Source organism: Anastrepha obliqua, chromosome 2, assembly GCF_027943255.1.
Source record: "Anastrepha obliqua isolate idAnaObli1 chromosome 2, idAnaObli1_1.0, whole genome shotgun sequence".
Classification (NCBI taxonomy): Eukaryota; Metazoa; Arthropoda; class Insecta; order Diptera; family Tephritidae; genus Anastrepha; species Anastrepha obliqua.
In genome coordinates this window covers 121,245,465-121,272,270 of record NC_072893.1, presented here as the reverse complement: position 1 = coordinate 121,272,270, position 26,806 = coordinate 121,245,465, and the positions used below count along the sequence as shown (strand labels likewise).

Below are 26,806 nucleotides of genomic sequence, written 5' to 3'. Positions count from 1 at the left end.
CTGTCTCCAGCTGATTCCTTGGCTAGTAGAAAGTTTTGTTTAACACTAATTCAGTTGAGCAACTTCAATTGCCGAAAGCTCTTATTACCGTTTTCAGAAGCCTCTTCAAGTTTTAAAATCTCTCAAACAGCTCTTTAATGTGGCAAATAATTAAGCTCTTAATAGTTAAAAAATAAAATTTTTGCAATAGATATAATTTTTTATACAACTTCTGAAAGCTTCAAAAGCACACATAAGCTTGGCTCCACAATTTTAATAGTTAATACATATTTTTTAGAACAAGTGGTGTGCGTAGTTGAATACTCGTAGGAAATACATTTTAAATTTAAGACTAACATTTCAAGTAAAAGCTCTATTCCACTGAGCTTTTATTGCGTATGAACTTTCATATGATTAAACTAAAACTAATATAAATTGGTAGTATTTCATTACTTATTAATGCATAATTCCTTGCACGCCAATAGACTGGTTCTACCCCAACAGAAAAATGCAATGTTTTTTTTCAACTTTTAAACTCTCTCTACCACCGATTGGGGGAATCAGCTTTTCAGCATTTTTTTAGACTCTTCTAAGCTTAATATTATGAAATGCATTATTCTTTCTTATTATTTTTAAATTTATACTTAAATTACTAGTTTTCCTGCTTTTAAAATATTTTTTGTTTTTGCTTTAAAATTTCTTTGCAAAACTTTTTTCGCAAGAGTTTTTTCAAATATCCATTTTTAGTTAGTTTTTTTTTGTTAAACTCCACAAATTAAATGAGTTTTCTGTTTTAGTCCAATTACCCCTTTGTTCCATGCGATTTTTCTTGTTTACTTTAGATTTTTAACGTGTATGGATTTAGTATAAGAATGTGTGTGAGTGTGTATGTATGTGTGATACTTATTTTTATGCTACAATTTTATGAGGTTGCATCCATTTTTTCATATAATAACAGAACAACGTCGAAATATAGAGTAAAATCATAAGCGCACAAGTGACGGCCAGCGCCAACACGGAGGTCTTCGTGGGGCAGGGCTCAATGATGGTCACAGTCTTATCTGTAGAGTAGAACAGAGTTGAAGAGGGAAGTAATAAGCGTTATTTTCTGAGAATTATATAAAGCTTCGGAAGCTCTTAAGCTTCATAAAATATTACTCAACTGACACTTACCTTTGGCAAAGTCTGCGCTCGGATCAGCCTTGAAGAATTCACGTTTCTCATCGCCAAAGTCCAAGACTAGAATCTCTTGCGAAATGTTCATATCATCATCGGCTTCCTTAGTTTCATTGCTATAGTTCGTGAAAAAGTAAACAAAAGCACGTAAAGAATTAGAAGCTTCGAAACAAAAAAAAAGAAGAAAAATGCATTCACTCACCTCTCCACAGCGCTACGACGACGTCTCCTGCCCAGCGATTCAAATGACTCCATATTCCATTCGCACACAGCTGGCTCGCATGGTCCCAGACAGTATTTGACATTGCACTGGAAGATGACACCGTAACTCTCGGTGAAACGGAAAGCCTCATAGGTCGATTGCAGTGCATTGCCGTCAGCGGTGAAGCCGGGGAAGATTGTCGGATCGGTGGGACAGCCATCGTCATCGATGATCTTGAAGCTGGTGCGCGCATCCTTAGCCATGGCGACGCAGGAACGTGCAAAGATACCATAGGGAGCTTGAGCAACATCAAATGGAGTAAAAAGAAAAAAATATGCAATCATTAGTTGACATTTGTCCAGACGTGCTGAATGATTAAGTTTTCGCTTACTGTCTTCTGGTATTTCGATGCGGAAGTTGAGACGATCACCGATGCGTACAGTCTCCACTTCACGTTGGCGCGTATCGAGTATGCGAATTCTTGGTGGTGGAGCTTCAGGCGATGAGTTGATGTGTATCATTTCGGGATCACGTATTGGCATCATGCCGAATGTGATGTTCTTCGAGCTCATATCGTATGTGCACTTAACTTTGTAAATTTTATCGGCTTTGGTCATAACAACGCTGTGATGCTGGAGAACGACTGTATTCGAATAGACGCCAGTCTGCGGGGGGATGGAGTGAGAAAGTATGTTTTAAGAAGAAGATTGTGTAAAGAAAATAAGCACAATTTGTGTACTGATTCCCGACATGCAACACAGAAAGAAGCTGATACGGATAATAGTTACCTCAAAGCTTTGCTTGTAGAAGAAATGGGCTTTCAAATTTACATGTATTTTAGGAATATTGATGTGTAAGAAAAATCATGATGCCCAAATGCTAGATCGTTTCAAAAAATTTATCTTCTTCTACATGCCTATTGGACTACTTTTAATAAGATTAGCTTAAGAAATATGACAGCATAGAAGCATTTTCGAAAATCTCTGATCTGCAAATCATGCGCTATTAGAAGATGTGTGTGGGAACCAGTCAGAGTTTAAAAAAGACATGGAGAAAATCGGTTACTAAAGCCATCACATTTTTGAAACTATTATGGTAGAGTTCCTCTCATGTAAATAAAGGCAGAAGAAGATAGCTGAAAGATCTTTTATGTCGAAGTGTCGGCCATTGGGCACACGAAGTTATTCTTAAGCTGAAAAATCGTGGCTTCGAAATCGGCTCCATGGAAGCGCACATCTTCGAAAGTGGAAGTGCAAAAAATTTGTTTTAAAGAAGATAACTTATTAGAAACCCAAGATGATTTAAAAAGTAATACCAAATGAGTTCGGAAAGTAGACATGTTTCACAAGTTTGTAGTCCAACAGTTGAAGTGCTTCTGGGGCTAATTTTTTAGTACCGAGGCTGAAATATGTTCGTAAAAAAACGATATAAATCGCGGACAAGCAACTGAGTTACTTTACTCTTTCAAACTTATTTTCGACAGGGACGCTACCACAAAATACTATAGGAGGTGTCAAGTAAAACTTTCTTCGCAATATACTCACTACACTTTGCGTATTACAATCTTGTCCAGCCATGGTTAGATCCAATCGGAATGCATCCGAGTTGATGACATCAATGTTGCATGTCTCGGAACGTCCCAAGGCATAGATGCGGCCATTGAATGGTTTGTTGGTGCGCACCTGAACGGCGATGCGGGTGTCTTTGCAGTGAACGGAAACTGTGGAGGAAAGAAGGTGAATTTATTGAAAAAAGAAATAGTAAACGAGCTGGAATCCCATCTACTCTGATAGGCGCCTTTTGCTTTTATTACTCAGACAATAATTCATAGAACTAAAGAAGTTTGAAGTGGAAGTCCATACCCCAAACTTGTTAGGATGAATAATATTAAAGTTTGATAATAAAACGAATGTCTTTTCGTAATGAATATAACCCAAAATTCCATAGAATTAAAGGAGATTCAAGTGGAAGCCCATACCCGAAATTTGTTAGCATGAATAGTATTAAATATGGCTAACCAAACGAATATCTTTTCGTAATGGATATAATCAAAAATTCAAAGCCATTTTATTCCTTTACAAATCTATACTAACTTCAATGACTTATTTTTTATCCCTCCTGTGAACTCACCATCATAGCAGGTGCCAGTCTTGTCGCAATTCACGTCATTCCTTGTAATATTAGTCAAGTTGGGATCTTCGGTGGTATCCAGGCTTACAGGCAGTGTGTCCAATTTATCCAAAGCGCCCGGTGGCGAGGTCATCTTTTCGCATGCATTCTCAAAGTACTGTCCAATTGGTTCGCCATGGTCGATCAGTGGGCGCTCGTGATTTAAATAAGTTGAGGGACCATCAGGCAGTGTCTTGTGATCTAAGTGGAACAAACGGCAGTTGTATTGTGAACCCTGTGGCTGACCAAGATACAAGAAAGAGCGACACAAGAATTCCGTTTCGATTTCGCAAGCCAAACGACATGCCGACTCCGAAGTCACTTGCAATTCTTTGTCGGTGTAGTAATGCAAACCAACATATTGAGCCACCTTCTCTTCGGACACACCCACACGCGCGACGGCAAATGAACGATTATTCTTACACGCTTGCGCTGGTTTCAAACACAAATTCTCAAAGTAATCGGTGCCTTGTGCATCGACCAGCTGCACAAATTGTCCGGAGCTGCGTCGATCAGAATCGCTCAACACACATTTCATATTATTGTAATCATATTCGACCGAACGACACACGAAACGTTTCTCATTCAGACACGCCGATAAGCAGGCCTCCTTTGTGCTAGTATAAATGAGCGCATTATCTAAACCGCGTATAATCTTGTTTGGTACACGTTCGAACGCCCACGGCCGATGACAGACATTCTCGCTGCGCAATTGTAATTTCACCATGTAGTACATATTGGCGGAGCGTTGCGGCGCCGCAGATGGATTGTGTGCCGACGAATCGTTCTGCAGCTGACAGTGTGTCTCCTGTGATGGTGATAAAGGATTGACGACAAAACTGAAAGCAGCCGCCTGACAATCGGCCTCCTCGCGACACCAGCCCTGACACTCGTACAGCGACAGATTCTTGACGCTGTAGTATGTGGTGCCGGCGAAATCATAGTCTGTAAGCTTTTCGAATGCCATGCGCGCCGCGCCAGGGCTGGGCAGCAAGGCGACGGCTAGGCAGAGAAAGAGTGCAAAGCGAATATTGGCGATCGTCGAAGACGCCGTCCAGCCGGACATAATGGGATGATTTTGACGGTGTAGCAATCGCATCTGTAAAGAGAAATAAATGGGAAAGAGTGAATGTGGGTGTATACAAGGCGTTCGTAAGGACATAGGACAACAAGCAAACGATATTTGTTGACTTAGTTACAATTAATATAAAGTAAAAAAAGTTAAATTGGTAACATTAACACAACCAACAATTTCGAGGCTTTGATCTGGGCAGAGCAGAAAAAAATATTCGTCTCAGTGACACAAACAACAATTTTCTAAGTGCCCGAAAGTACTAGAAATCATTCAACAGTCACATCGCCACAATTCGTATCTAAATGAGATTCTTTAACAGCTGCCTCGTACGCCACCGACTCCAAGAAGTGGAAGGCCGAATTTGATGAATTGTGGGCAAGTAAAAGATCTTTGGGGATAGAGTAGGAAAATTTAGCCTTTATGATGAAACTTTAATCAATGTTCTGAGGCTGGTCGACTTCGAAGGGTTGAAAGCACTGGGTGTGTGCAGCAGTCTTCCGCTCAAAAGGATCCGTCAGCCTACTGGTTGTCTCTTGATCAAAAACTTCAACATGCTTTCAGTGTCTTGGATGCATGTACGATTCTAGGAAACAAGATCCGCAAAAGTCTCTGTGCAGTAAAAAAATACATCTATCAACAAAAATGACATTTTTCGCTGGAATTCTGTAATCGTTACAGACAGCCAGAACTAGACCCAGACAGATTTAGAACTAGACCCTCGATCCAACTCTCGCAGATTACTACTTAATACGATGTGAGCTGGAAGAAAGAAGTCCTGCCACATTCTCCTATTGTCTGCTCTTTGGAGCTGATGGTTTTTTAATATTATGAGATAACCTTTTCGCTTCTGCGACCTCAATAAATGCTAAGTTGGGCGCACCTTCAGCAGGCAGACTGACTTAGACAGAATTGAATTCTAACGGCCATCTGCATACTTTACTCTCACGTTTTGAAACTCTCTAGGGTTGTGTTCCGAGTAGCTTCTCATATTTGTGCCTTAACTATGAAAATAGAGATATGACGAAGGATTTGTGGAGGATGGTTTTATTTATGGAAGCGAACTCAGCTTTTCAGTAATCCGAAGATCCCAAAAACAACACCTCCAGGCAAGAGTTTTTCCTTGCTTTATCCCATGCCTGGAGCTATTTAATCTGGTTCTTAAGTACTCAAAGTCTTTTGCAACTTCCAGATGATGACTAGTGGTTTATTTCTCCATACGCAAGACTCCGCAATATGTAGAGAAGCTCCATTCACCGCTGGATATATATAATATATTTCTAGTAGGGAGATCAACAATCTTATTAGCGCCTTTGTACGCCAACAGCATTATAATTTTGTTGTAAAATAATAGCAACTTAGAATACAAAACAAATATTGGATCCAATAAGCTGTGATCCACTGTATTTACACGAGCAAAATTAATTTCCTTGCCTCTATTTTTTTGTTGTTTGTTGTTTCACATCACTCAACACATCACATTGTTTTAGACAGAGCTACAAGAGTAACAACAAAACACAAATTAACCGCTCAGAAATTATCACTGGTGGTCGGTCTTCTCTTTTTCTTTACGGTTTTATTACATTTCAGGTCCGTTTGATAGTCGACTTGATTTGGATTTTTCGTCTTTCAACCGCGCCTGCTCGCGGCCCCATACACTTTCCGCATTCAATGACAATGTTGCGGTGAAGTCATACCAAATAACGGCACAAGTAACCGCAAAAGAAACGGCAAAAACTGAGGCCACAACTCCAGTTGGTTCTCTATGGCTGATGGCTGATGGCTGAGGCTGAGTCTGAGCTTAGACATAGAAAAGTACATACACAGTCTGTAAGCAACTGTTGATTAAGTAGCTGAATGTATGGACAGATATGTGTATGTGTATGTATATGTGTATTGGAGAGCTTGCAACATTATGTGGTATATTGTAACAATTTGCTTTGCAACTGAAACGAGTAGCGAGAGAAACATGAGTCGAAATGTTGCATCGATGGTGGCAGCTGAGCTCAACTTGTTTGGCACACAGCTTGTGTAGCACACAGAAAATTACAATCACAGTGAGTTCGGCGATATACGAGAAGTGGAAAGACCAAGCAGGGAGATGTAAGGTTGTGCGCCACTGTAGTTAGAAACATTGCGCTTAAGATAGTCGCATTATTTTTGACATTCAGAATATCCCACGATAAACTAGAAAGTTAGTAGTCTAAACAAAAAGTCTAAGTTTTGTTAAAAACCCGAATGTGGTGGCCGAAAATGAAGCTAAACAGTTCGGGAATTGTCCATTGTCTTAAATAGCAAAACTCTTGGGTTCCGGTTTATGACTGGTTAGTCATCAAGGTACAGGAATCTCAGCAACACAGCTCTCTCGTTTTGCTGCTGATTAGTAACGTGCTGGAGGCGCGCGAAAAGCAGCAATTTAAACTCTGCTTCGGCCTCAGGTTGGCCAAAGTGAAGGTCTTCTTTACCTCGACGATTTTGAGGAAATAGGGGATGACACGAAAAAGCTGCTCGACAATCTGCCGTTGTCTGGGATGAACGCAGAATTCGAACCAATGAAGTAGGGTTGAAGATAGTACCCTTTAACCAGTATGTTAAGAGTAATCCAAATTAACCTTCTTCATTCTTAACTAGCCATCGATAGCCTACTTGTCATCCTCCGTGGGGAAGACATCGATATCTGCTTGATTTAAGAGACTTGGATCTGGTAGCGTAAAATCATGTGATTGAAGAACAGATTTTACGATCTTTTTCATATCCAAACTGATGGTAAGCTTAACGTTTGCATCCTAGTTAGGAATACAACTAACGGCTTCTTGCTTTTTAATTTCAGTTCACCGGTTGTGACGATGGTCAGGGTGGAATCATCCAGCGGCAGTTGTTTTTCTTTGGTGTCTGCATATACGGGCCATGACGATTCAGCGCTTCCTCAGAAAATGCAGCATCTGGGGATACTCGCTTGCCCAAGAAAAAGAACATCCTGATCAACTGCGACACGAAGGCCAGCCACACTATTTGGGGCAGCAGTAAGATTAACGAACGAGGTGGCTCCCTTTTTGATTTTACAATTAGTCGTAATGTATTCATTTGGATCAAGGGCAAGACGCCAACGTTTATTTTCCCAGAATCGGAAACATCAAGCGGCTGGGAGGAAGTTCTTGACATTACTCACTCGTCAAATACTTCCGCCATCATTTCCGCTTCGGAGCAACTGGAAGTTGAACACTTAAAGAAGTACTATCAGACTGCCTTCAAAGTGGTCTTTCTATTGTACTAACCTTTAGCCAAGAAAGACTCTCTTTCCTGGTGGAACAAGACGCTTACCGACTTGAAAGAGAAGCTTGGGAGAATTTTCAATAATTGCTATCAAAAAGCTTACCGGGTAATTTTGAGAGAATATAATAAAACCTTTGTGGTTCTTCTTCTGTGGCTTCAGTACAATAGACAAAATACTCAGAAAGTCCTAGGGACTCCATGCCATTCAATTTTGAAATTCGTAGCTGTGTGTTTACCGCTCATTGGACGATTGGCACACACGCGTAAAAGCTAAGTTTACCATTTAACCCCCATTGCAAAAGCTGTGGGGTCCTTTCGGAGAAGGAAACCGTTGAGCACTTTCTCTGTAAATGTCCGAGTTTGTCAGCTAGACGATTAATGTCACTGGGTGCTCCTTTCTTTCACAGCTTGGGACAGTGCGCCAACCTAAATCCCATCAATCTTTTCCATTACATCAACAGATTTGGCTGGCTGTAGATATCTGCCTGTTGGAGGTCTCATAATGGTATCGAAACGGCGAGTGGGGAGTGCCATAATAGTACTTACTACCTTTCACCTACATAATTATTATGTTTATCATTATCATTATTATTATGCGACTTATGAATGGAGTTACTTAATCGCCTCCGAGCGTGAGAGGAGTTTTATGAAAAAATGTGCATGGCAGAAATACACACGGAGCTCTAGCTCCTTAAGAGGCGAGTGTAGTTAGAGAAAAAAAATTTTATAATTTTCATGTTACATGTTGACACTGGTGTCCGACTATATTACCAATACTATTAAAAATATATCAAGAAGTATTTTTCTATTTTTGCTAAAAAATTAGTGAATTTTTTACTCTTTCATCGGGAATGATTTTTATTTGGAAAAAAGTAGCTATTGAAAATTTTAAATGGTAAAACATTATGCGCTGCCAAAGATTTAAGTCTCTAAGTTGTGCTTCGGTTTTTGTTTTTAATATTTTGTTTCAGAATTAGATAGCAACCCTGGCTGCTAGTGTTGAACTCCCTTATAGGTTATCATTTTCATTCAAAAATTAAAAGCATCATTTGAGTAAATTTGCACTTCCTCGCTTTAATATTTTATACTTTTATTATTTATTTTCCCCAAAATGTCCATAAATTTTATATTTTATAGTTCAAGAAATATTTATTAAAATAAAAGTCATTAAATTGCACTCATTTCACTTCCTTTCTGAATGCAACTCCTGTCTGTTTATGTATTTATTAATTTCGTTTTATGTGTAAAAATTCCACAAATCCTCTTCTATCATCTATCCAATGCCATTTTCCAGCTAAAATGCTGCTAACCAAATTCCACCGTTAGAATGGGCAGTTACAACGCCCACTCATGCCATAAACCAGCTACAGCCATAAACCAACAACACATAAAACCTTTGCAAGACAGCTACAATAAGCGCAAGGCGATCTACAACAATAAAAGCGGGTTGAAATAGTAATCTCAGGCAGGACTGAAAAATTGTATATCTCTGCCAAACATCGACGCATCCATTGGCATCGTAAATTCTTATATTAACGGGCAAAGTGCATGTAGTAGTGAGCCTCAGAAATCTGGCAAAGATACAGTAGTAAAATGTTGTTGGTTTAGATGAGCAGCGATACAGAAAAGTTATTATAAAATTATTAAAAATTTATGCATTGTTAGGAGTAAAATACTATTTATGTTAAGGAAAAGTATATAGCCTTGCTTGGAAAGATAAAACCACTCAGCTTTTTTTTTGCAAAATTATTTGTTAGCAGCTCATTTCTGCGATGTGAAGTGCTGGTGCAGAAAGTGTGAATTTTTATATGTATTCGCTAGATGACAAGGGAAAGAACTGCTTGACAGCGTAATATAGATACTTCCTATTTTAGGTGGATCACTCAGTGTTTGTATGAGTCGTAGTCAGTGCGCTGGAGTTCATTTGCCTCTCATTGGAGGTTCAATCTTAAAGCGTAGGGTCAGCACAAAAGTATTGAAATCATTTTGATTGTGAGCAAGTTGTTTAAAGAATTCCAGGTTGTATTTGAATTCTATAAGTCCGAGTCCACAATGCAGCGCCGGCAGGTTTTTGGTCTTCCATGGCCCCCAAAACATTGCGGATTCCATCATAGTGCAGTCCTGCATACTTCGCTGGTATCTTTGGGCAAAGTGTGGCCCTTCCAGCCGAATCCTCCGCGTTTGATGCTGAGCTCGATTGGGTATTTGTTGTTCGAATTAAGCAACTCTTGCTTTGAAATAACAGAAAACAATGTTTGATAGCCAATACAGATCTCTTCCTAAAGCGTTTTACGTCTTGCTGTACGGACAAGCGAGTTTTCAGCTCTAATCTACCATGCCAAATGGAGAATGCCGCTCGAAAGAAAAACCTTTGTGAACTGTATAGGCTGACCCGGGAGCTTACTGGCAAATACAGAAGCTCAAATCGTCCCATTAAACCCAAAAATGAGCTCCTTATTTCATCGGGATGTGAACAAATGGCTAGATGATTCAGGCACTTCTCCGAAGTGTAGCTGATGAGGTAAAGTACTTCTCCGAAGTTCTGAACCCCCAAACCTCAATTCTAATATCGAACTTTACCTCGTCACCTACACAATCTGCACGCTGTTCACCGATACCCTGCTCTTTTCCCACTTTAGAAGAAATCATGAAACAGAAAAGAAGAGGAAAATCTGTGGAAGAACATCTATTGAAAATCTCTTGAATCGCATGCTGTCTATAAGAAGATTAGGTTAAACTGACTGGTGCAAAAGCGGGCTTATTTAATTCGATACGAATTCTGTTTCTGTAGACCTCGGAAAGCAAGTTGTACAACTGATACATTAACAAATTGAAGAGCCACCAGGTTTGGCATCAAAATTCTAAACTAAATACTTTCCCTAAAATTTTAAGTAAGGGTCCCATCCACAAAGGATCCCTCTATGGACATGAAAGGTATGAAAGGTTAGATGATTTACTGCTGAGCCTCTGCAATTACCTAAGCCAGTCGAACCTCGGCCGTGCACTCACATTGCGTTACTACTCTCAAAGTTGTAGACTCATTATTCAGATGAGCGCCATCGTCTTGTTGCCAATTTTTATGCTATTATTTCAAACTCTGTAGCAGCTCTTCTCTCAGCAGCCTGAGTGGTACTTTCTAAGTGCTGGAGATCAACATAGAAATGTTCCTCGGTCTAAACTTTTCAAACGAATTTCATGCAATTATTTTTCGTTTGTGATATCCATTTTAAAGACATGTGTTGTAATCAGGCAGTAGACTGTCAGCGATACTTCTAGAAAAGTAGAGTCCTTTCCTTCACGTTCACACGACAGCCAGTTTTAAGTTACCAGAACAACGCGAATGTATATTCGGCCAGGTTCTGCTACTTCAGCGGTGTTTTATGCTCAAAATAAGTAAAGCGGGCTATCTTCCATGGTCTGAAAAACAACTTTCATGCTTAACAAATTTCTTTGGCATAAGTGACTATTTTAATTTTATAAATAATTTTTTTCCCAAATCTCACAATAAAAAGTATACCTATATCTTAAAATTCCATTCAATTAATTGATAAATCTTACACTCTTCCATTTCTTGAATTTGCTACTTCACTGTGGTTTTAGCACAATTTTACCCTCCACTGCTTGTTAGCTACTAATTCTCTTTCTACTGCTGCTACTCCCAACAGCTGCAATGTCAACTGAAGGCCATTGCTACAACAATAAGAAAGTAGCCATTTTTCTGGATCCAGAAATGCTGACTTTCTATTCAGCATTTCTTTGTCAGAGCTTCTTGTTGATAAATTGCAGCTTTTACACCCAGCCGCATAGTCACAAAGCCAAGGACAACTACAAAGCGCAGTAAAACAACTAAAAATTATCATTGCACGGTGGAAATTCTCTACTCTTTCTTCTTCCTGCAGTATTGTCAAATGCTTGCCACTCACTCATCCTCACAATTCTTCGTAGCTGCTACTGATTGCTGCGTTAAACCTGCCTGTGTTGCAATAATTTCTGCCACAGCGATTTTCTACCGTCAATTTGCATTGAATTGTAATCTTCATTAATATGTTTTTTCTTTCTGGACAACTATGCATTGCATCATTATTACAAAAATTTGTTGGTTTTGCTTGTGCTTCAAATTACATTATTGCTTTACTAGCGGCATTTGTGTGATTTGCACTGTCTTCTTACTTATTTCTCTTTTCAATGGCGGCGCTTATAATTGGCACTGTTGCAAGACCAGTTGGTAAGGCAGAAATAATTGCATACCATAAAAATAGAACTTAAAGCCATTGTAGGCACAGTAAATCGTTCGTCCAGCATTAAAAAAGAGCTAAGAGTAGTATGCAGTTTAATATGGCTGAGAGGTGGCATTCTTTGGTGGAGATGAAGCAAAGTAGGTAGTCATAGGTAGGAAGAGGAATGAAATGTAAAAACTAAGTTGTTTTTAAGATTTTGTAAATTTTTTTTAAGCCTTTCGGAGGTATGATTAAATTTTATCCCAATATTTTTAAGAAAGATTTTGTGTTAAAACAAGAATTCATTGTTGAAATTCTAAAGGTTTAGAGTTTAAAAAAAATTTCTCAATAAAGTGAGTTTTATTCTACAAAAGGAAAACCATTTCGGAAATTTAAAAACAAAATAAATTTTTAGAATTCAGAATACATTCTTTTGAAAATTTTTGAGTATTTTTGAAGGTTGTCTGGAATTTTAAAAATATTTGTATATAAAAAAAAATATCGCAGATGTGAATTTTTTTAAATGCTCTTAAAATTATTCAACCTTCTTCGCAATTAAAAAAAAAATTTGATTTTATTCAAAAGTAAAAAAATAATTTAGAATTTGGGATACATTTTGTTCGTAAATTTGAAATATTTTTGGTACATTTGATTTTATTCAAAAGTATTAGGACTATGTTTAAGTTCGTGCGGTTTTTTTTCGAAATTTGAAACTTTATTGACGTAAAATGGTTACAAATTTAATATTCAAAGTATTGTCCATCGCTTACTACTACTTTTTCCCATCTTTCTGGCAATTCACGGATTCCCTTTGTGAAAAATTCGGTCGGTTTTGCCGCAATCCACGAATCGATCCATTTTTTGACTTCATCGTAATTACGGAAGTGCTGGTCAGCCAGGCCATGTTGCATCGATCGGAAGAGATAGTAATCGGATGGCGCAAGGTCTGGACTATACGGCGGGTGGGGTAGGACATCCCATTTGAGCGTTTCTAAGTATGTTTTGACCACTTGTGCAACATGTGGCCGAGCATTGTCATGTTGCAAAATAACTTTGTCGTGTCTATCGGCGTATTGCGGCCGTTTTTCTCGCAGTGCTCGGCTCAAACGCATCAATTGTCGTCGGTAGACATCCCCCGTAATCGTTTCATTCGGTTTCAGTAGCTCATAATACACAACACCCAGCTGGTCCCACCAGATACACAGCATAACCTTCAGGCCATGAATATTCTGCGCCGACGTCGATGTTGAAGCATGGCCAGGGTATCCATACGTTGCCCGACGTTTTGGATTGTCGTAATGGACCCACTTTTCATCGCCAGTCACAATTCGATGCAAAAAACCCTTTCTTTTGTGCCGTTGAAGCAGTTGTTCGCATGCCATAAAACGGCGTTCAACGTCTCTTGGCTTCAATTCATACGGCACCCAATGGCCTACCTTTCGGATCATTCCCATGGCTTTTAAACGTTTGGAAATGGTTGATTGATCAACTCCCAAAGTTTTTGCAACCTCTTCTTGCGTTTGAGTCGGATCTTGATCGAGCAATTCCTCCAATTCGGTATCCATGAACTTTGGCGGCGCACCCTCGCGTTCTTCGTCTTCCAAGCCAAAATCACCACTTTTAAAGCGTGCAAACCACTTCTGGCACGTTCGCTCAGCTAGAGCATGCTCACCATAAACTTCCACCAATATACGATGACTTTCGGCTGCTTTTTTCTTCATATTAAAAAATTCCCCGCAAAAACACATTATTTGGCACGAAATTCGACATTTTCAAGTGTGGTAAAAATATTGTTGTTTACGCTTCAAATAAAAAACTTATACTGACGTTTGTGCCTTACGACAGTAGCTCTCCAATGAATGTTTGGAAATGTGGATCGATGGAATAATAATCAAGTTACGCCATCTGTTGTAAAACCGCACGAACTTATCGATAGACCTATTAATATAAAATAAATTTTTAGAATTTAGGATACATTGTTTTAGAAAATTTCCAATAAAAATTTGAAAAAATTTTTAAACAAGTTCATTAGAAATTCTGAATTAAAAAACATTTGATTTGATTTAAAAGCAAAATAAATTTTTAGGATTTAGAATAAATTTTTCTTCAAATATTTTGCAATTAAAAAGGAACATTTGATTTGACTCAATATCAAAACATTTTTGAATATTTTCGAAAGTCTTTAAATGAAGTCTATCAGAAATTTTGACTAAGCATTTACTTTCTTCAAGATTGTATTTATTAAAAAAATTTTCTAACCTAAAACGATTTCGATTTGTTTCAAAATCAAAATAAATTCTTAGAATTCAGAATAAATTTGTTTTTGAAAATTCTTGAATATTTTTGAAGAAGTTTTTGAATATTAAAAATATTGGTGTTTCGAAAAAATCTGAAATATTTGAATAAAAAAAAAAACAAAAAAACTTTTAATTTGATTCAAAACTACAATCAACTTTTAAAATTCTGAAAAATATTTTTTTCAAAGTTTTGAGGTATTTATGAAAAATCTTTGGTATTTCTAAAATATTGGTATTTAAAAACATCGAATTTTATTCTATAAAACTATTAGGCGATTTGTACAATATTTTCTGAAATTTTTTTAAAAGCTCTTAAAATTATTCAAACTATTTCGCGATTAAGAAAAAAACATTTGATTTTATTCAAAATCAAAATAATACATTTTTAGAATTCAGGGTAATTTCTTTTGAATTTTTGAAAAAATGACTTTCCTTTACTTTCTCCAACTTTTTATTTATTGAAAAAAAGTGAAGTTGATTTGTTTCATTTGTTTTAATAATTTCTTTATAATTCAGAATATTGTTTTTGTAATTTTGAATATTTGTGAACATTTTTTTGAATTATGAAAGATATTAATAATTTTAAGAAATCTCGGGCAGGTGAATTTTTTTTTACTTCTACTAAAACTAAAATTATTTGACAATTTTTAAAATATATTTCTGAAATTCACTATCCTATCCAATATTTTTACTTGGCTTTTACTTTCTCCAACAAAAAAATATTTTAATTATTATCTAGTAAAATGTCCCAAAAAAATTGAAAAATTCATATGAAAAGTTTTGATTCGAAACTGAAATTGGTTTAAAAATTAAAAAAAAAAAAATAAAAAAATTCATTTAAAAAGTTTTCATACAAAACAAAATTTAGTTTTAAAAATTCAGAAAAAAAACAGAATTTCTAAAATAAAAATTTTCTATACAATTTGCAAAGCAAACATCTTGAAATTTGCTTTATTTTAGTTTTAATTTTTCTTTCTAATATATTCTGAATAGTTTTAAAATTATTTGCCTTACCATCGGTCCAGCAAAAATTTTTAAATTTGCTTTTATTTTAATTTTAGTTTTTCTATGTAATATATTTTCAGTATTTTTAAGAACATTTTCCATAAAAATCTTGAGATTTGCTTTATTTTAATTTAAGTTTTCCACTGAATATATTGCGAATATTTTTTAAAATATTTTAGCTTTAGTAAAAATTTTTGAATTTACTTTAATTTAATTATATCATAATTTTTGTGGTTTCTAAATTTTTGTATTTTTTTATCAAAATTAAATTTTTTTTTGTAAATTTCGATTATAATTTATTCTTTTTTCCGAACACACAAATTAGTTTTACTAATTTTGAAAATTTTTCAAGAAATATTTCCCAAAACAAATCGTAATCAGCTTAATTTATTTCTGATTTACGTAAAAGCTCATTTAGAGAACTTCATTCAAAATTTTCTCAAATATTACTGCCTTCATTAATCAAAATCGAAGAACTATAATGATCGATTGATCACATCAGCCGACTGTTGATGCACTGAGTGCAACATGGAAACCATTTTGGAATGCCACCAACAGTGTACAAGTGGCTCCCAGAGCAGCTACATACATCGGCGCAGCAACTGTGAGTTGTTCAGTCTTTGCAACAAAAGTGATTAATTGTGGCATACAAAATGATGTGGAAGGAACTTTGGTCTGATGCGCTTAACGACTTGGCTAAATTTACTTAATTGATGCTTTTAGTATTTGAGATTTGCGTTGCTTGATGATTTGTTTAAGTTATTAGAAAATAGTTGAAGGTTTAATTGTTGGTGTAGAGCAAATGAAATGATTTATTTATATTAGACAAAATACAGTCTAATTGCTTGTCTAAATTTTAATAGCGTGTTGGTGGAGTTTGAGTAATGGGTTGAGACTAGCAGCTGAGTGGGAAAGTTTAGAATTTATTTCTTTAAACTTTTTTTTCTACTTTTTTTGTACCTTCTACGTGTTTGAAAAGGTTTTTGGTACCTATCTTTTTTTCATCTCACATCATATTAATTACCTACACTCAGCTATTACCCACTACTCGCTTCAATCTATCAAAAGTCAGTTCAGTCACACTTTAGCATTGAAAAGCTTTTAGCACAACTATTAAATAGATTAAGTAGCAGTGAGGAAACGAAAAGTAGCACCTCTGGGCGCAGAAGCTGCTGCAGTCACTTACGTGTTTGTTGCTTCGTTTTTTGCCACTCGCCTACAGCTGCCATTCTCCAACTACGCCTAGCCGCCGAGATGCGATGCAACTTTTTAGCGTCTCTCACTCATACATTGTTTGTAGTGGTATGCGTGTACACGGTATAAGTAGGTATACGCTATGTAACTGCATTTGCAAGCCGTTATATGGCCTTATTATGCGTAAATGGCTTTGTGAATGCCAGCGATAGTCAGTCTGCTGAAGTGTTGATCTTTACTGTTTGCGGCAACATAGTTGGCGAGTTTCGAATGCTGAGGAGATGTAATAGCTTGGCTACTTTTCGAGGAAATTGATTTGCCTTTAATGTAATTTAAGAAGAGTGTTGCGAATACTGCTATTTTTTTTATTGAGATTTCTGTCTTATATGAAATTAGAAACTGTAAAAAAGTTTAGCGCGAGAAGGTAGAAGAAGTGTTAAATTTAATCTAATTTTTTTAGTAACTTATTGCATACTTTCGGGTGCTGGATTGGAATAAGTAACCGCTTTACTGAATAATCATGCATTTCGAGGCTCAGTGTCAGCGTTTAAGGAGTTTATTCAGAAAAAAAACTACATCTGCTCGAATTTCATAGAGCGAATTGTTGAAGAAGACGCGTAAATGTTCATTTGTCGTTGTTCTTAACTTGTTAGTCTTTGTCCTTCGACTACGTCGAAAATTTTACGTAAGAATCTTAGCTTATTTGCCTATAAAATATAGCTCGCGCAAGAATTGACGTCAAATGACCATCTTTTGCGTTGCATTTTCCCTGATCGGGATCATTCAGATTTTATATTCAAATTTATTGGAAAGAGTAGGCAAAAATTGGTCTGACCGAATGGATCATGTTCCTCGTAGCCGGGGAGACATAAGCAGCATATCATATTCGAAAAATAAATGCAATGAAAGTATCTACCAGATTATAATAAAATTACATTAAAAATCATTCCAACAATATTTGTTTTGTTTTAGCATAAGTTTAACTTCTCAATCTCTTAAAACTAGTGAAAAAGGGATTAACAGTCACATACAACATTTATTAGATGTTTGCCCACGCTTTTACCAGAATTTGTAATGTGTCTTTTGTGTTATCTGAAAAAATGTAAAAAATTATAGAAAATATTTTTCCTGCTCCAAAAGCCAGATGGTCTTCATGAGCACTATTTATTTTACTTCAGAAATGCACTCAGAAGCCTTTGTTGGGCCTGTGGCGACTGCTGTTAAAAACAGTTCCCTATTATTTGAGGTTTTATGCCAACAGTGGGCTATGAACGCGGACACACTAAAAATTAATCAAGAACAAACCCCATTCAACTGAAGCGGCTATCTTAAAGTAGCCTAAAATAAAATAATTTTATTTTTTATTTTTTTAGCTTTGTTTTTTTTTTTATTTAGAATTTATTATAGTCACTTTTAAATATTGCAAATAGTTTCGTTATACTTTGCATACTCAAGAAGTGATAATAGCAGTAAATCCTATTAGGACCATTTTCCAACAATTTTCTAAAATTTACTAAGTGCCTTAAAGTATGCATTGCTTAATTTCGATGAACTTTTAAGTTCACGCGAAAATGTGAGTCAACTCGGGCTATATAATTAGGCTATTGTGTTAAGCCAGAGTGCACTATTGCGCTTAGAAAAAAGTCTTCCAAGTAATGCAACTGAAGTACGATCCTGATACGCTTTAGATAATTAATTTTTTTGTTATTATGTGCATATATGTATGTGACATTATAAAGGTCTGGTAATAGAGAATATATACAGATCACATTTGATCACACAAAATTCGTTTTTTTCGAGCGCCTTAAAGTATATAATGATTAATTTTTTGGGACATTTCAATTCAAGCAAAAATGGGAGGTTACTTCGAGACGCCTGATTGGGTTGTTGTGTAAAAAACAAAGTGAATAGCTTAGCTCAGCGAAAAAGTTTGCTTCGAACTAATGTCGAAATAGTCTTGCATTTATTTTTATAATTTTTTAATTTCATTTTATCATAACTGAATTTTTTATGAACATGGAACAACAATCTCGTGTCACTCAAAAATATATTATTGGCACTAAGTTGCAGTTACTAAATTATTTCAGTCAAAGTTCTATATCTACATAAGTTTTCCTCTAATGTGCTTGAAAACACCATTGGTAATCTACAGATTGGTGTAGTATACCTGTTTGTCGGCCAAAATGCTATACGATTTTTTGAACACCTTAGCTTGTCTTGCCTACCTTTTGCCATAGACACAGCATTCGCAGCTGGGCATTTGGGCATTCTCACCGAGCTTTCCATCCTAACTCATCAATTTTTTGTGCTTTTTTTATAATGGTTGGTTAAATTTCAAAGGCCGATGTTGAATGTGAACCACACCTAAACGTCAACGACACCGTTGGATTTCTTTCTTTGGGGTTATTTGAAAGAAAAGGTGTACGTCGATAAGCCAGCAATAGTTCAAGAGCTAAAGAATGAGATAATTCGGCACATAAATGGCATAGAACCTTAATTATGCCTCAGCGTCATCGAAAATTTGGACCATCGGATGGAGGTGTGCCGCCGAGGCCGCGGCGGTCATTTGGCCGATATTTAGTTCCATACGTAATTGAGCCATACCAATATTATCATAATAAAGAGAAATGAGAATAATTTCTTAAAAAAATTGTATTTTATTCCAAATCAACACCGGCTCTTGAAACTTAACCACCCTTTATAAAGAGAAAGAATTTTTCGGTTTTGAAGGCATCTAAATCTGTTTTGCTTTAAAGGCAACTAAATCGATTTTATGTAAAACGGTGGAATTGGGTGGTTTTTGAGACATTTCAATCTATTATAGGTGCCCAATATTTTACATTAATAGCATAAATTTCTCACTATTTGACACTCGCCTACAAATTTTCAATCTTTTGATGTAATTGAAAAGGCTGAGCAAAACAACTGATAGATGAAATTGAGAGATTCAATGCGTGACTAATATGTGAAAGCATTTGCGTATCATGTTTCACAATACTTTGAAATAAATTTAGAATTCATATTTATTAGTTTACTATTAAAAAAAACAAAAATAAAATAAAAGTTTGAATCGCTATTAGAAAAAGCCTCTCATCTGATTTTGCTGCAGCATCGAACTGCATTTCGAAGCACCGTCCTCGTTTTAGCCGTTTATAATGGCCTCTGGTGACGATACAGCATGCTTGACTGCGCTTTGTATGTGTTAGTGCAGTCGGGTGGCGTCGTGTCACACATACTTGTTGTCGGTAAAAATCAAAAATTTTAGATATTAGCGTCAATCACCCGACACGCACGCACATAAAGTTCTTGTCAAACAATGCTTGACCGTCACCAGAGGCCATAAGTCACGTTCATACACATCCTGTTACTATAGCCACTTACTAACGTTTGTACTTCACTACATTTTCAAAAGTCCTATCGACCTGTTCAAGTTCTAAAATTAAAAGACTTAAGCAGCGAACTTGCAAGAAGCCATAAATTGTCACCAGCTGTTAATGGTGATTTTATGCAGTTTAATCATGTCGAAAGCAACTATTTTGTGTTACCATTCCCTGAATTTACTTCTAAGCTCTCTACCGCTCCTCCACCCCATCTTTTTGCCACCAAGCACAATTCTTTAGTAAGAAAGCACTTTCAACAAATACAAAGATTTTCAACGGACTGCATGCAATTTTAGTTAAAAACACTGACATTGTAATCACAATTTCTCCATAGACCACTCACTTGCCACAACAAGCGACCACAATAGCAACAATGCCATTTGTTTTGCACATTTTACATCCTCTTGACCCACTTATTTGCTTGGTTGCTTTCTGATGGCCTGTCGCCAGCTTTGTGTGGCAGCCACCTGTTGGTCATCGTCTCACGTGCACACACGCACAAATACTTGTATACATTTGCATAAACTCCTTGGTGTACGCACAATATTTAACTGCACACGCGCGTGCCGGCCGAAGTGGCCGAGTGACGTAGCAGACACCTGTGACATTTGTGTGCAACACAATTACCGTGCATGGCAACAACAACTACAACAAATCTTTTAGTATTCTAAGCTAAATGAAAAATAACAAAGAAACGTACGGCATCATAAGTGGGTAAATAAATTGTAAGCAAACTTGCACAGATTTGCCGCCACTGACATATGGCCACATTAGTTGATTGCCACAACGGGCGCTTTGGAACAGTAAAGCTAGCAAGCAAGCAAGGCGACAAGTAAGCCAGCCAGTAAATATGGTGCACCGTGCATAATGGAATACTGCTTTTGCCACTGCCATCGCCAGTTTGCGCCTGATTGTCTTAGCTCACTGCTATCACTCAATGCTGACAGCAATAGTTTGGCTTAAATTGCAAACTATGGACGCTTGATATGTTGGTTTTACACAACAACAAACTCCAGCTGCAACCTGAGGCGTACAAGTGACCTAGTGCGCATTTTTGGTTCGTCGCTGCGTTGCTTCTGGCTTCGGTTGTGCTGCTGCCTGCCATACCATTTTTCTAAGACCAGCCTTTGTAGTGGAGACAATTTTCTACTAACTTGCGCGCTTCGCTGCGTTAGCCAAGCATTTTTGTCGCATTCGTTCATGTGTTTTTGATTTACTTCTTTAAATGAAATACAAGCGAGTTGCTGTTGAAGTAATGCGGTCAGGTAATTTACAATTTTTCACTAGGAGTTCTGAGAGGGCTGGTAGGAAAAGATTGTTAGACTGAGGGGTATGACTTTGTTGTTAAGTGTTGTTAAATCATTTCAATAGTTACTAGCATAAAAACTGGCTTTCTATTAACGAAAAAAACGCCAATTACTAGAAATGCATAGGAGATCATGCCAAGTGATCCAAGTATTTTAGAAATACTTCTTAAAAATGGTCCATTTGTGGGCGTGAGTACAAAAAGAAGTTAACTGCACGAATTTTTTATATTAAAAATTAAAGGATACAGTTTTTTGAAGTGAAATATCTTTCTTTCTTTTCAATTTGTTTATGTATTTTTTTTTTAATTTTTTAGAATAAAATATATTTAAAACAAAAAAAACATATTTACTGTCTTGATAAAACGATTTATGGGAGAAAACGTTTCTGAGTATTAAAAAAAATATACAAAAAAAAATCTTTTTTGTTAACAAGTTTTGGTGAAAATCTAATTTTCTATAATTTCTTTTTAACACTTTTTGACTATTAAAAAAAAATAAAAAAAAATGTGTTTGTTAGAAATTTTTAGTGGAAAAATAATTTTTGATATATTAATTTTTGGAAAAACGCGTTTCCTCAGATTTTCTTCCTAGTTTTTTTTAATAATAGCTTAGACTATGCTAAGTAGTCGCTGCAAGCTTCCTAATGGGATGCACATAACTTTTCGAGTTATATTAAAATATAATTTACTTAAAAGAAAAATATTAAAAGAAAAAATTTTTTTTGTAAAATTTTTGGGAAAACACTTTTTGATTATTTAAAACAAAAATTTAAAAAAAAAATAATTTTTTATTACAAATTGTTGATGAAAAAATAATTCTTCATCATTTTTGGAAAGACATGCCTACTCAGATTTTTTTCTTATTGCTCTTAATAATAGCTTACATTTTGCCTTGTAATCCCTGCAAATTTCCTAATGGGATATAGATAACTTTGCATGTTATATTCAAATACAAAGTATGTATACTTAAAAGAAAAATATAAAAAAAAATCATTTATGTGAAACATTTTTGAGGCGAGAACTTTTTAATTATTAAAAAAAATATTTAAAAAAAATTTTTTTTGTTAGAAATTTTTAGTGGAAAAATAATTTTTGACAACTTTTGGAAAAACGCGTTTTCTCAGATTTCCTTCTTATTTTTTTCAACAATAGCTCAGACTATGCTCAGCAGTCCCTGCAAGTTTACTTATGGGATGCACATAACTTTTCGAGCTTTTTTATAATATGAAAAATACCAAAAACGAAAATATTATATTAAAAAAAAAATTTCTTGCTGAATTTTTGGGGCAAACCCCTCTTTCATTCTTGGAAAGCATTTTTGGAATAATTAAAACAAAAAATTAAAAAAAAAGTTATTTTTTATTAAAAATTGTTGATGAAAAAATAGTTCTTCATCATTTTTGGAAAGATACGCCTACTCAGATTTTTTTCTTATTGCTCTTAATAAGAGCTTAGTCTATGTCTAGTAATAACTGCAAGTTTCATAGTGGGAGTTATATTCAAATACGTGCAGCGAATCAGTGGAAAATTCCGCTCGTTTTTTTGTAATAACGATTCTTATTTTTGTACGAAAATTTTTTATGCATTAACTCAGCCAACAACGATTAGTCGCTTTAATTTCTAATGGTCACCAGAGACTGCCTCCAGATAACCGCTATTATGTGCTTCAAAATAGTGTTACCAAATATGGGTGCCTACTTTTAGCCCCTCCGATATAGTTGCTGATAAATTTTGTGACTTACCTTTGTTGTATTTTTTGAAAAGAAAACTGTCACAATGCTGCTGTGACTTTTGGTAGGGGAACTGCAATGGAAGAGAAGAAAGCGAATTTAGTATAGTTTTGACAGCAAGCCTATATTTTTAATAAATTTTGTTAAATTCAAATAAAAAAAAATAATAATTGGATTAAATAAATAGAAACTAAATTGCAAATGTGAAGTTTAGGAGTTTCCAGTAAAAGCGGCTCATTGTTGAAATGGCATAAAATAGACTGTGTGGGAGGTCTCACAAAGTTCTGCTTTTCTATTTGATAGCTGGTCACGAAACCGAAAGGTGCAGCCAACTTTCAATAGCTCCGCTGCATAAAACCGGCTGAATTTGAGTACTAAGTTGGGTTATGTTAAGTTTGAGGGCATCTGTAGAATGACGCTAATTTGCATAGAACTGCAACTTTAAAAACACCAGAAGAAAACACCACAAGGGTCAAAGCGCACAATCTTGCTGGTTAGTACACTTCATCTCCTTAAATCGTTTATAATGATTTTTTTCTCTTTGCATGTACTGTGATAAGGTGTAATGGAAGTCTGTCGATAAGCTCTTGATTGGCACTCCCAAGAAAGCCCAAGAGGGTCCAATTTAAGACTACATGCAGAAGATCGCTTTAAAACCAAGTTGAGGAAAGCGGGAAATTGTGAAACGCACTAAAATTGCTAGCCAAAAATATGACCAAGTGGATATGCTTAATTGAGGCCCTATGCTCGAATGGGGAGTAAAGAAAATAATGATGACGATGTACTGCTCAAGCGTGTGACTTGCAGTGGTGATTTTTCGTCGATTACTGAATACGGAACAATACATTTGATAGACGCCGCCAAAATAATATGGCCGCCATATTAATCCCTATTAGAAAACACAGCTAAGCGGAACAACATAAAAACAAAGAGAAAGTGAATGCGAATGTGAATGGCAATGAATTAGAAGTCCAACTAAAGTAGCACTGCTTACTTGAAAGTAAATACCTTAGACGGCTAATAACCAAGGCTATTAAAGAGGCACTCAGTAGTGTTTATGAAGTTCAAACTAAGAGATTAGAATCTTTACGCCGCGTTTGCACAGCAGCTGGGAAGAATAAATTAATGTGCTGAGTTAATTCCGCCATACAGCAATCACAATAGCGACTTGCATTGCTATTAAGTCTCAATGCATTGATTCCTATTGGACAGCGTCCGGTTAGAATTGCCGCCATTGACGTACGCAATAAACAAAGAAAGTGTCTGCTGCTATAGAAATCCTATTTGTTTACACAATACCAATTTCTGGTGTTGCCCATCGGCTGGAGTATCGTTTAGCGATATGACTCTTTCCCGCATGCGGTAGATCAAAATATTGCGACTTCAACAAAACAACAACTTAAGCAGCAAACTTTCAAACTCACCTGTTCTAAATCGCACTGCTCAACTCGAGTGCGTACATACTTACAAATGTATATATTCGTACATAGCTAAATAACACAGTTTCAATGCGCCTTTTGTTAGCTATTTTTCCGTGGAAAATTTTCACATTAAAACTGCCCGTGGCCTGTGCGCGCCAATCTTATCTACTGCCACCAGCTAGAACACCACAACCACCATCATCAACTTTACAATTTAGGTATAAACACATTTTCTATCTATCACACTCTCCCTCTTTCAGGCTGCCTCTTCAGCTCGCTAACGCCCCCCGCACAAGCGCACATGCCTTTTGTGCAGTGCCTCGCAGTGTTAGGGCGTGTTTTTGCCATTCTTAACGCTTTTCTTTCACAACTACGAGATTTTCATCTAATGCCGGGCATATGCCCAACGTAGTGGATGGGATGGAGTGTTGGCAGATGGCTGGAGAATGCTGCAATTCAAATACCCTCACAATTGGCTAGTGGCTCAGCTGAGTGAAGTAGTGAATAGTAGCTGGTGTGGAGTGGATGCAAAAACGATGGTGACTGTAGCTGTTGGATAGTTGTGATTGCATTTGTGGTGGTGTTGGTGGGTGAGGCACGCTTGATGCTACTTACACACACATACATATATGTATACATATATACGCATACCCCAGTGTGCTGTTAATGTAGTAAAAGCGCACGAAATTCCTTGGAAAAAAGGTATAGAAAATTGCAAGGCAAGTAGAAGAAGCAGAATGAGTAAAAAACATTTGACTGCTGTTTTGCTGTAATTTTTGTTTTTCTTCTCGTTTTTTGATTCTTGTAACCAAGTAACTACCTGGCTAAGCAACTACTCTATATATATGCATGTAAGTATATACGAGTGGCACCTTCAACATTTAGTGCCTTTTAGTAGCAGTGGTTCAATGAACTGCAAAAAAACTTCAGCGCAAGCACACACAGACACAGGCGAAATAGGTGCAATGTTTTTGCCAATAATCTCACAAATCAACGCAAATGCGCAAGGCGCAAAAACCAACATAGTCGCGTGCATATAGATGTGTGAGTGTGTATATGTGTATAGTTGGGGGTTAAAATGGTAGCTGTGCTGCTTTAGTTGTTAAGAGATCAGCCTGGGGTTAGCGGAAACACTTTTTTAGCAACATTTCAGTTGTTCCTTTTTATGTATGATTTTTTTAGGCAATAAAAAACAGTAAATAGCAGCAAGAAACGAAGTAAATTTTAAAAGTATTATAAAAAAAATCTCTTTGCGTTAAATATTTTTGCAATATGCGACAGCTGGTAAGCGTTAGCTCAAAAACATACAGGTAAATTAGATTCCAAACACCAGCCTGGACCAGCCTGTAGTTACTGGCTACTTTGCAATATAAAGACAAATATTTTACACATCAAAATTGAAAATTCCATTGAAATTTGGTTCTGGACATCAAAATCTGTCCTCCATAGTTGGTGATTGAGCTCTGGATTGAAGGGCAGCCTGTCTAACTAACCAAACCTAATCTAAGGTTACTCGCCAAAAATCTGGAGAATGAAGGATTTGATTTCGTTTTGCACGCAAAGTAACCTCGTCCAACAGGTATCTGACAGCATCAGTGCATCAGAAAGCTGGCGTTCGAATTTAAAGAGCCTCAAAATGAAGAGAGCTCTTGGCTGTTTTGGTTTCTCTAGCGTCTTGATGTTGTTCCACAAATGGAGGGACCTACAGTTTCAAGCCGACTCCGAACGGCAGATATTTTTATGAGGAGTTTTTTCATGGCAGAAATACACTCGAAGGTTTGCCGTTGCCTGCCGAGGGGCGACTGCTATTAGAAAAATGTTTTTCTTAATTTTGGTGTTTCACCGAGATTCGAACCTACGTTCACTCTGTGAATTCCGAATCGTAGTCACGCACCAACCCATTCGGCTACGGCGGCCGCTTACTACACTTAAATATATTAAATTTTTTATTGTACTTAATTTATTCCTCAAATTTTTTGAAATAAATGCCTTTTTTGGTAATTAAATGGCTTAAAAACTACTAAGTGAGTTTCATTGAAATATTTGAATTATATTCCTTAGACATCAGCACTCCCTATAGGCTACAAGCTGATCCTGTAGGTGGCGCTGCGGTCAAGATATTAAAAAAATCGCGTATGTGGTTCGATTTGGTTCATATGCATTCTGAAATATTGCTTGTATGATAAACAATGTTTTTCTAATAAATTATCAAAATAGCTCAGCACCAGAGCTACCTAGCGGGTTAATAAACGGGCTACAAAAATGGATTCAGGGCACATTCGCCTTGACTATTTTTCCGTCGTTTTCATGTACCTTTTTGCACTTTCTAAGGGGAAATTTTTTTTGCAGGAATACGAATTTTCATTTAAGTAATATATTTTGGGA

General features: G+C 36.4%; 1 protein-coding gene across 1 annotated transcript; it reads right to left on the bottom strand.

Annotated features, from left to right (window-relative positions):
• Window positions 1-788: 788 nt before the first annotated feature.
• LOC129239203 (uncharacterized) lies at window positions 789-23,065 on the bottom strand. The gene is made up of 7 exons (XM_054874547.1): window positions 23,013-23,065; window positions 3,488-4,625; window positions 2,902-3,077; window positions 1,749-2,022; window positions 1,358-1,655; window positions 1,153-1,271; window positions 789-1,040 (listed from the first exon to the last, which is right to left on the bottom strand). The coding sequence occupies exons 2-7, from the start codon at window positions 4,623-4,625 to the stop codon at window positions 889-891; spliced, it is 2,157 nt and encodes a 718-aa protein (XP_054730522.1). The 5' UTR covers window positions 23,013-23,065; the 3' UTR covers window positions 789-888.
• Window positions 23,066-26,806: the final 3,741 nt, after the last annotated feature.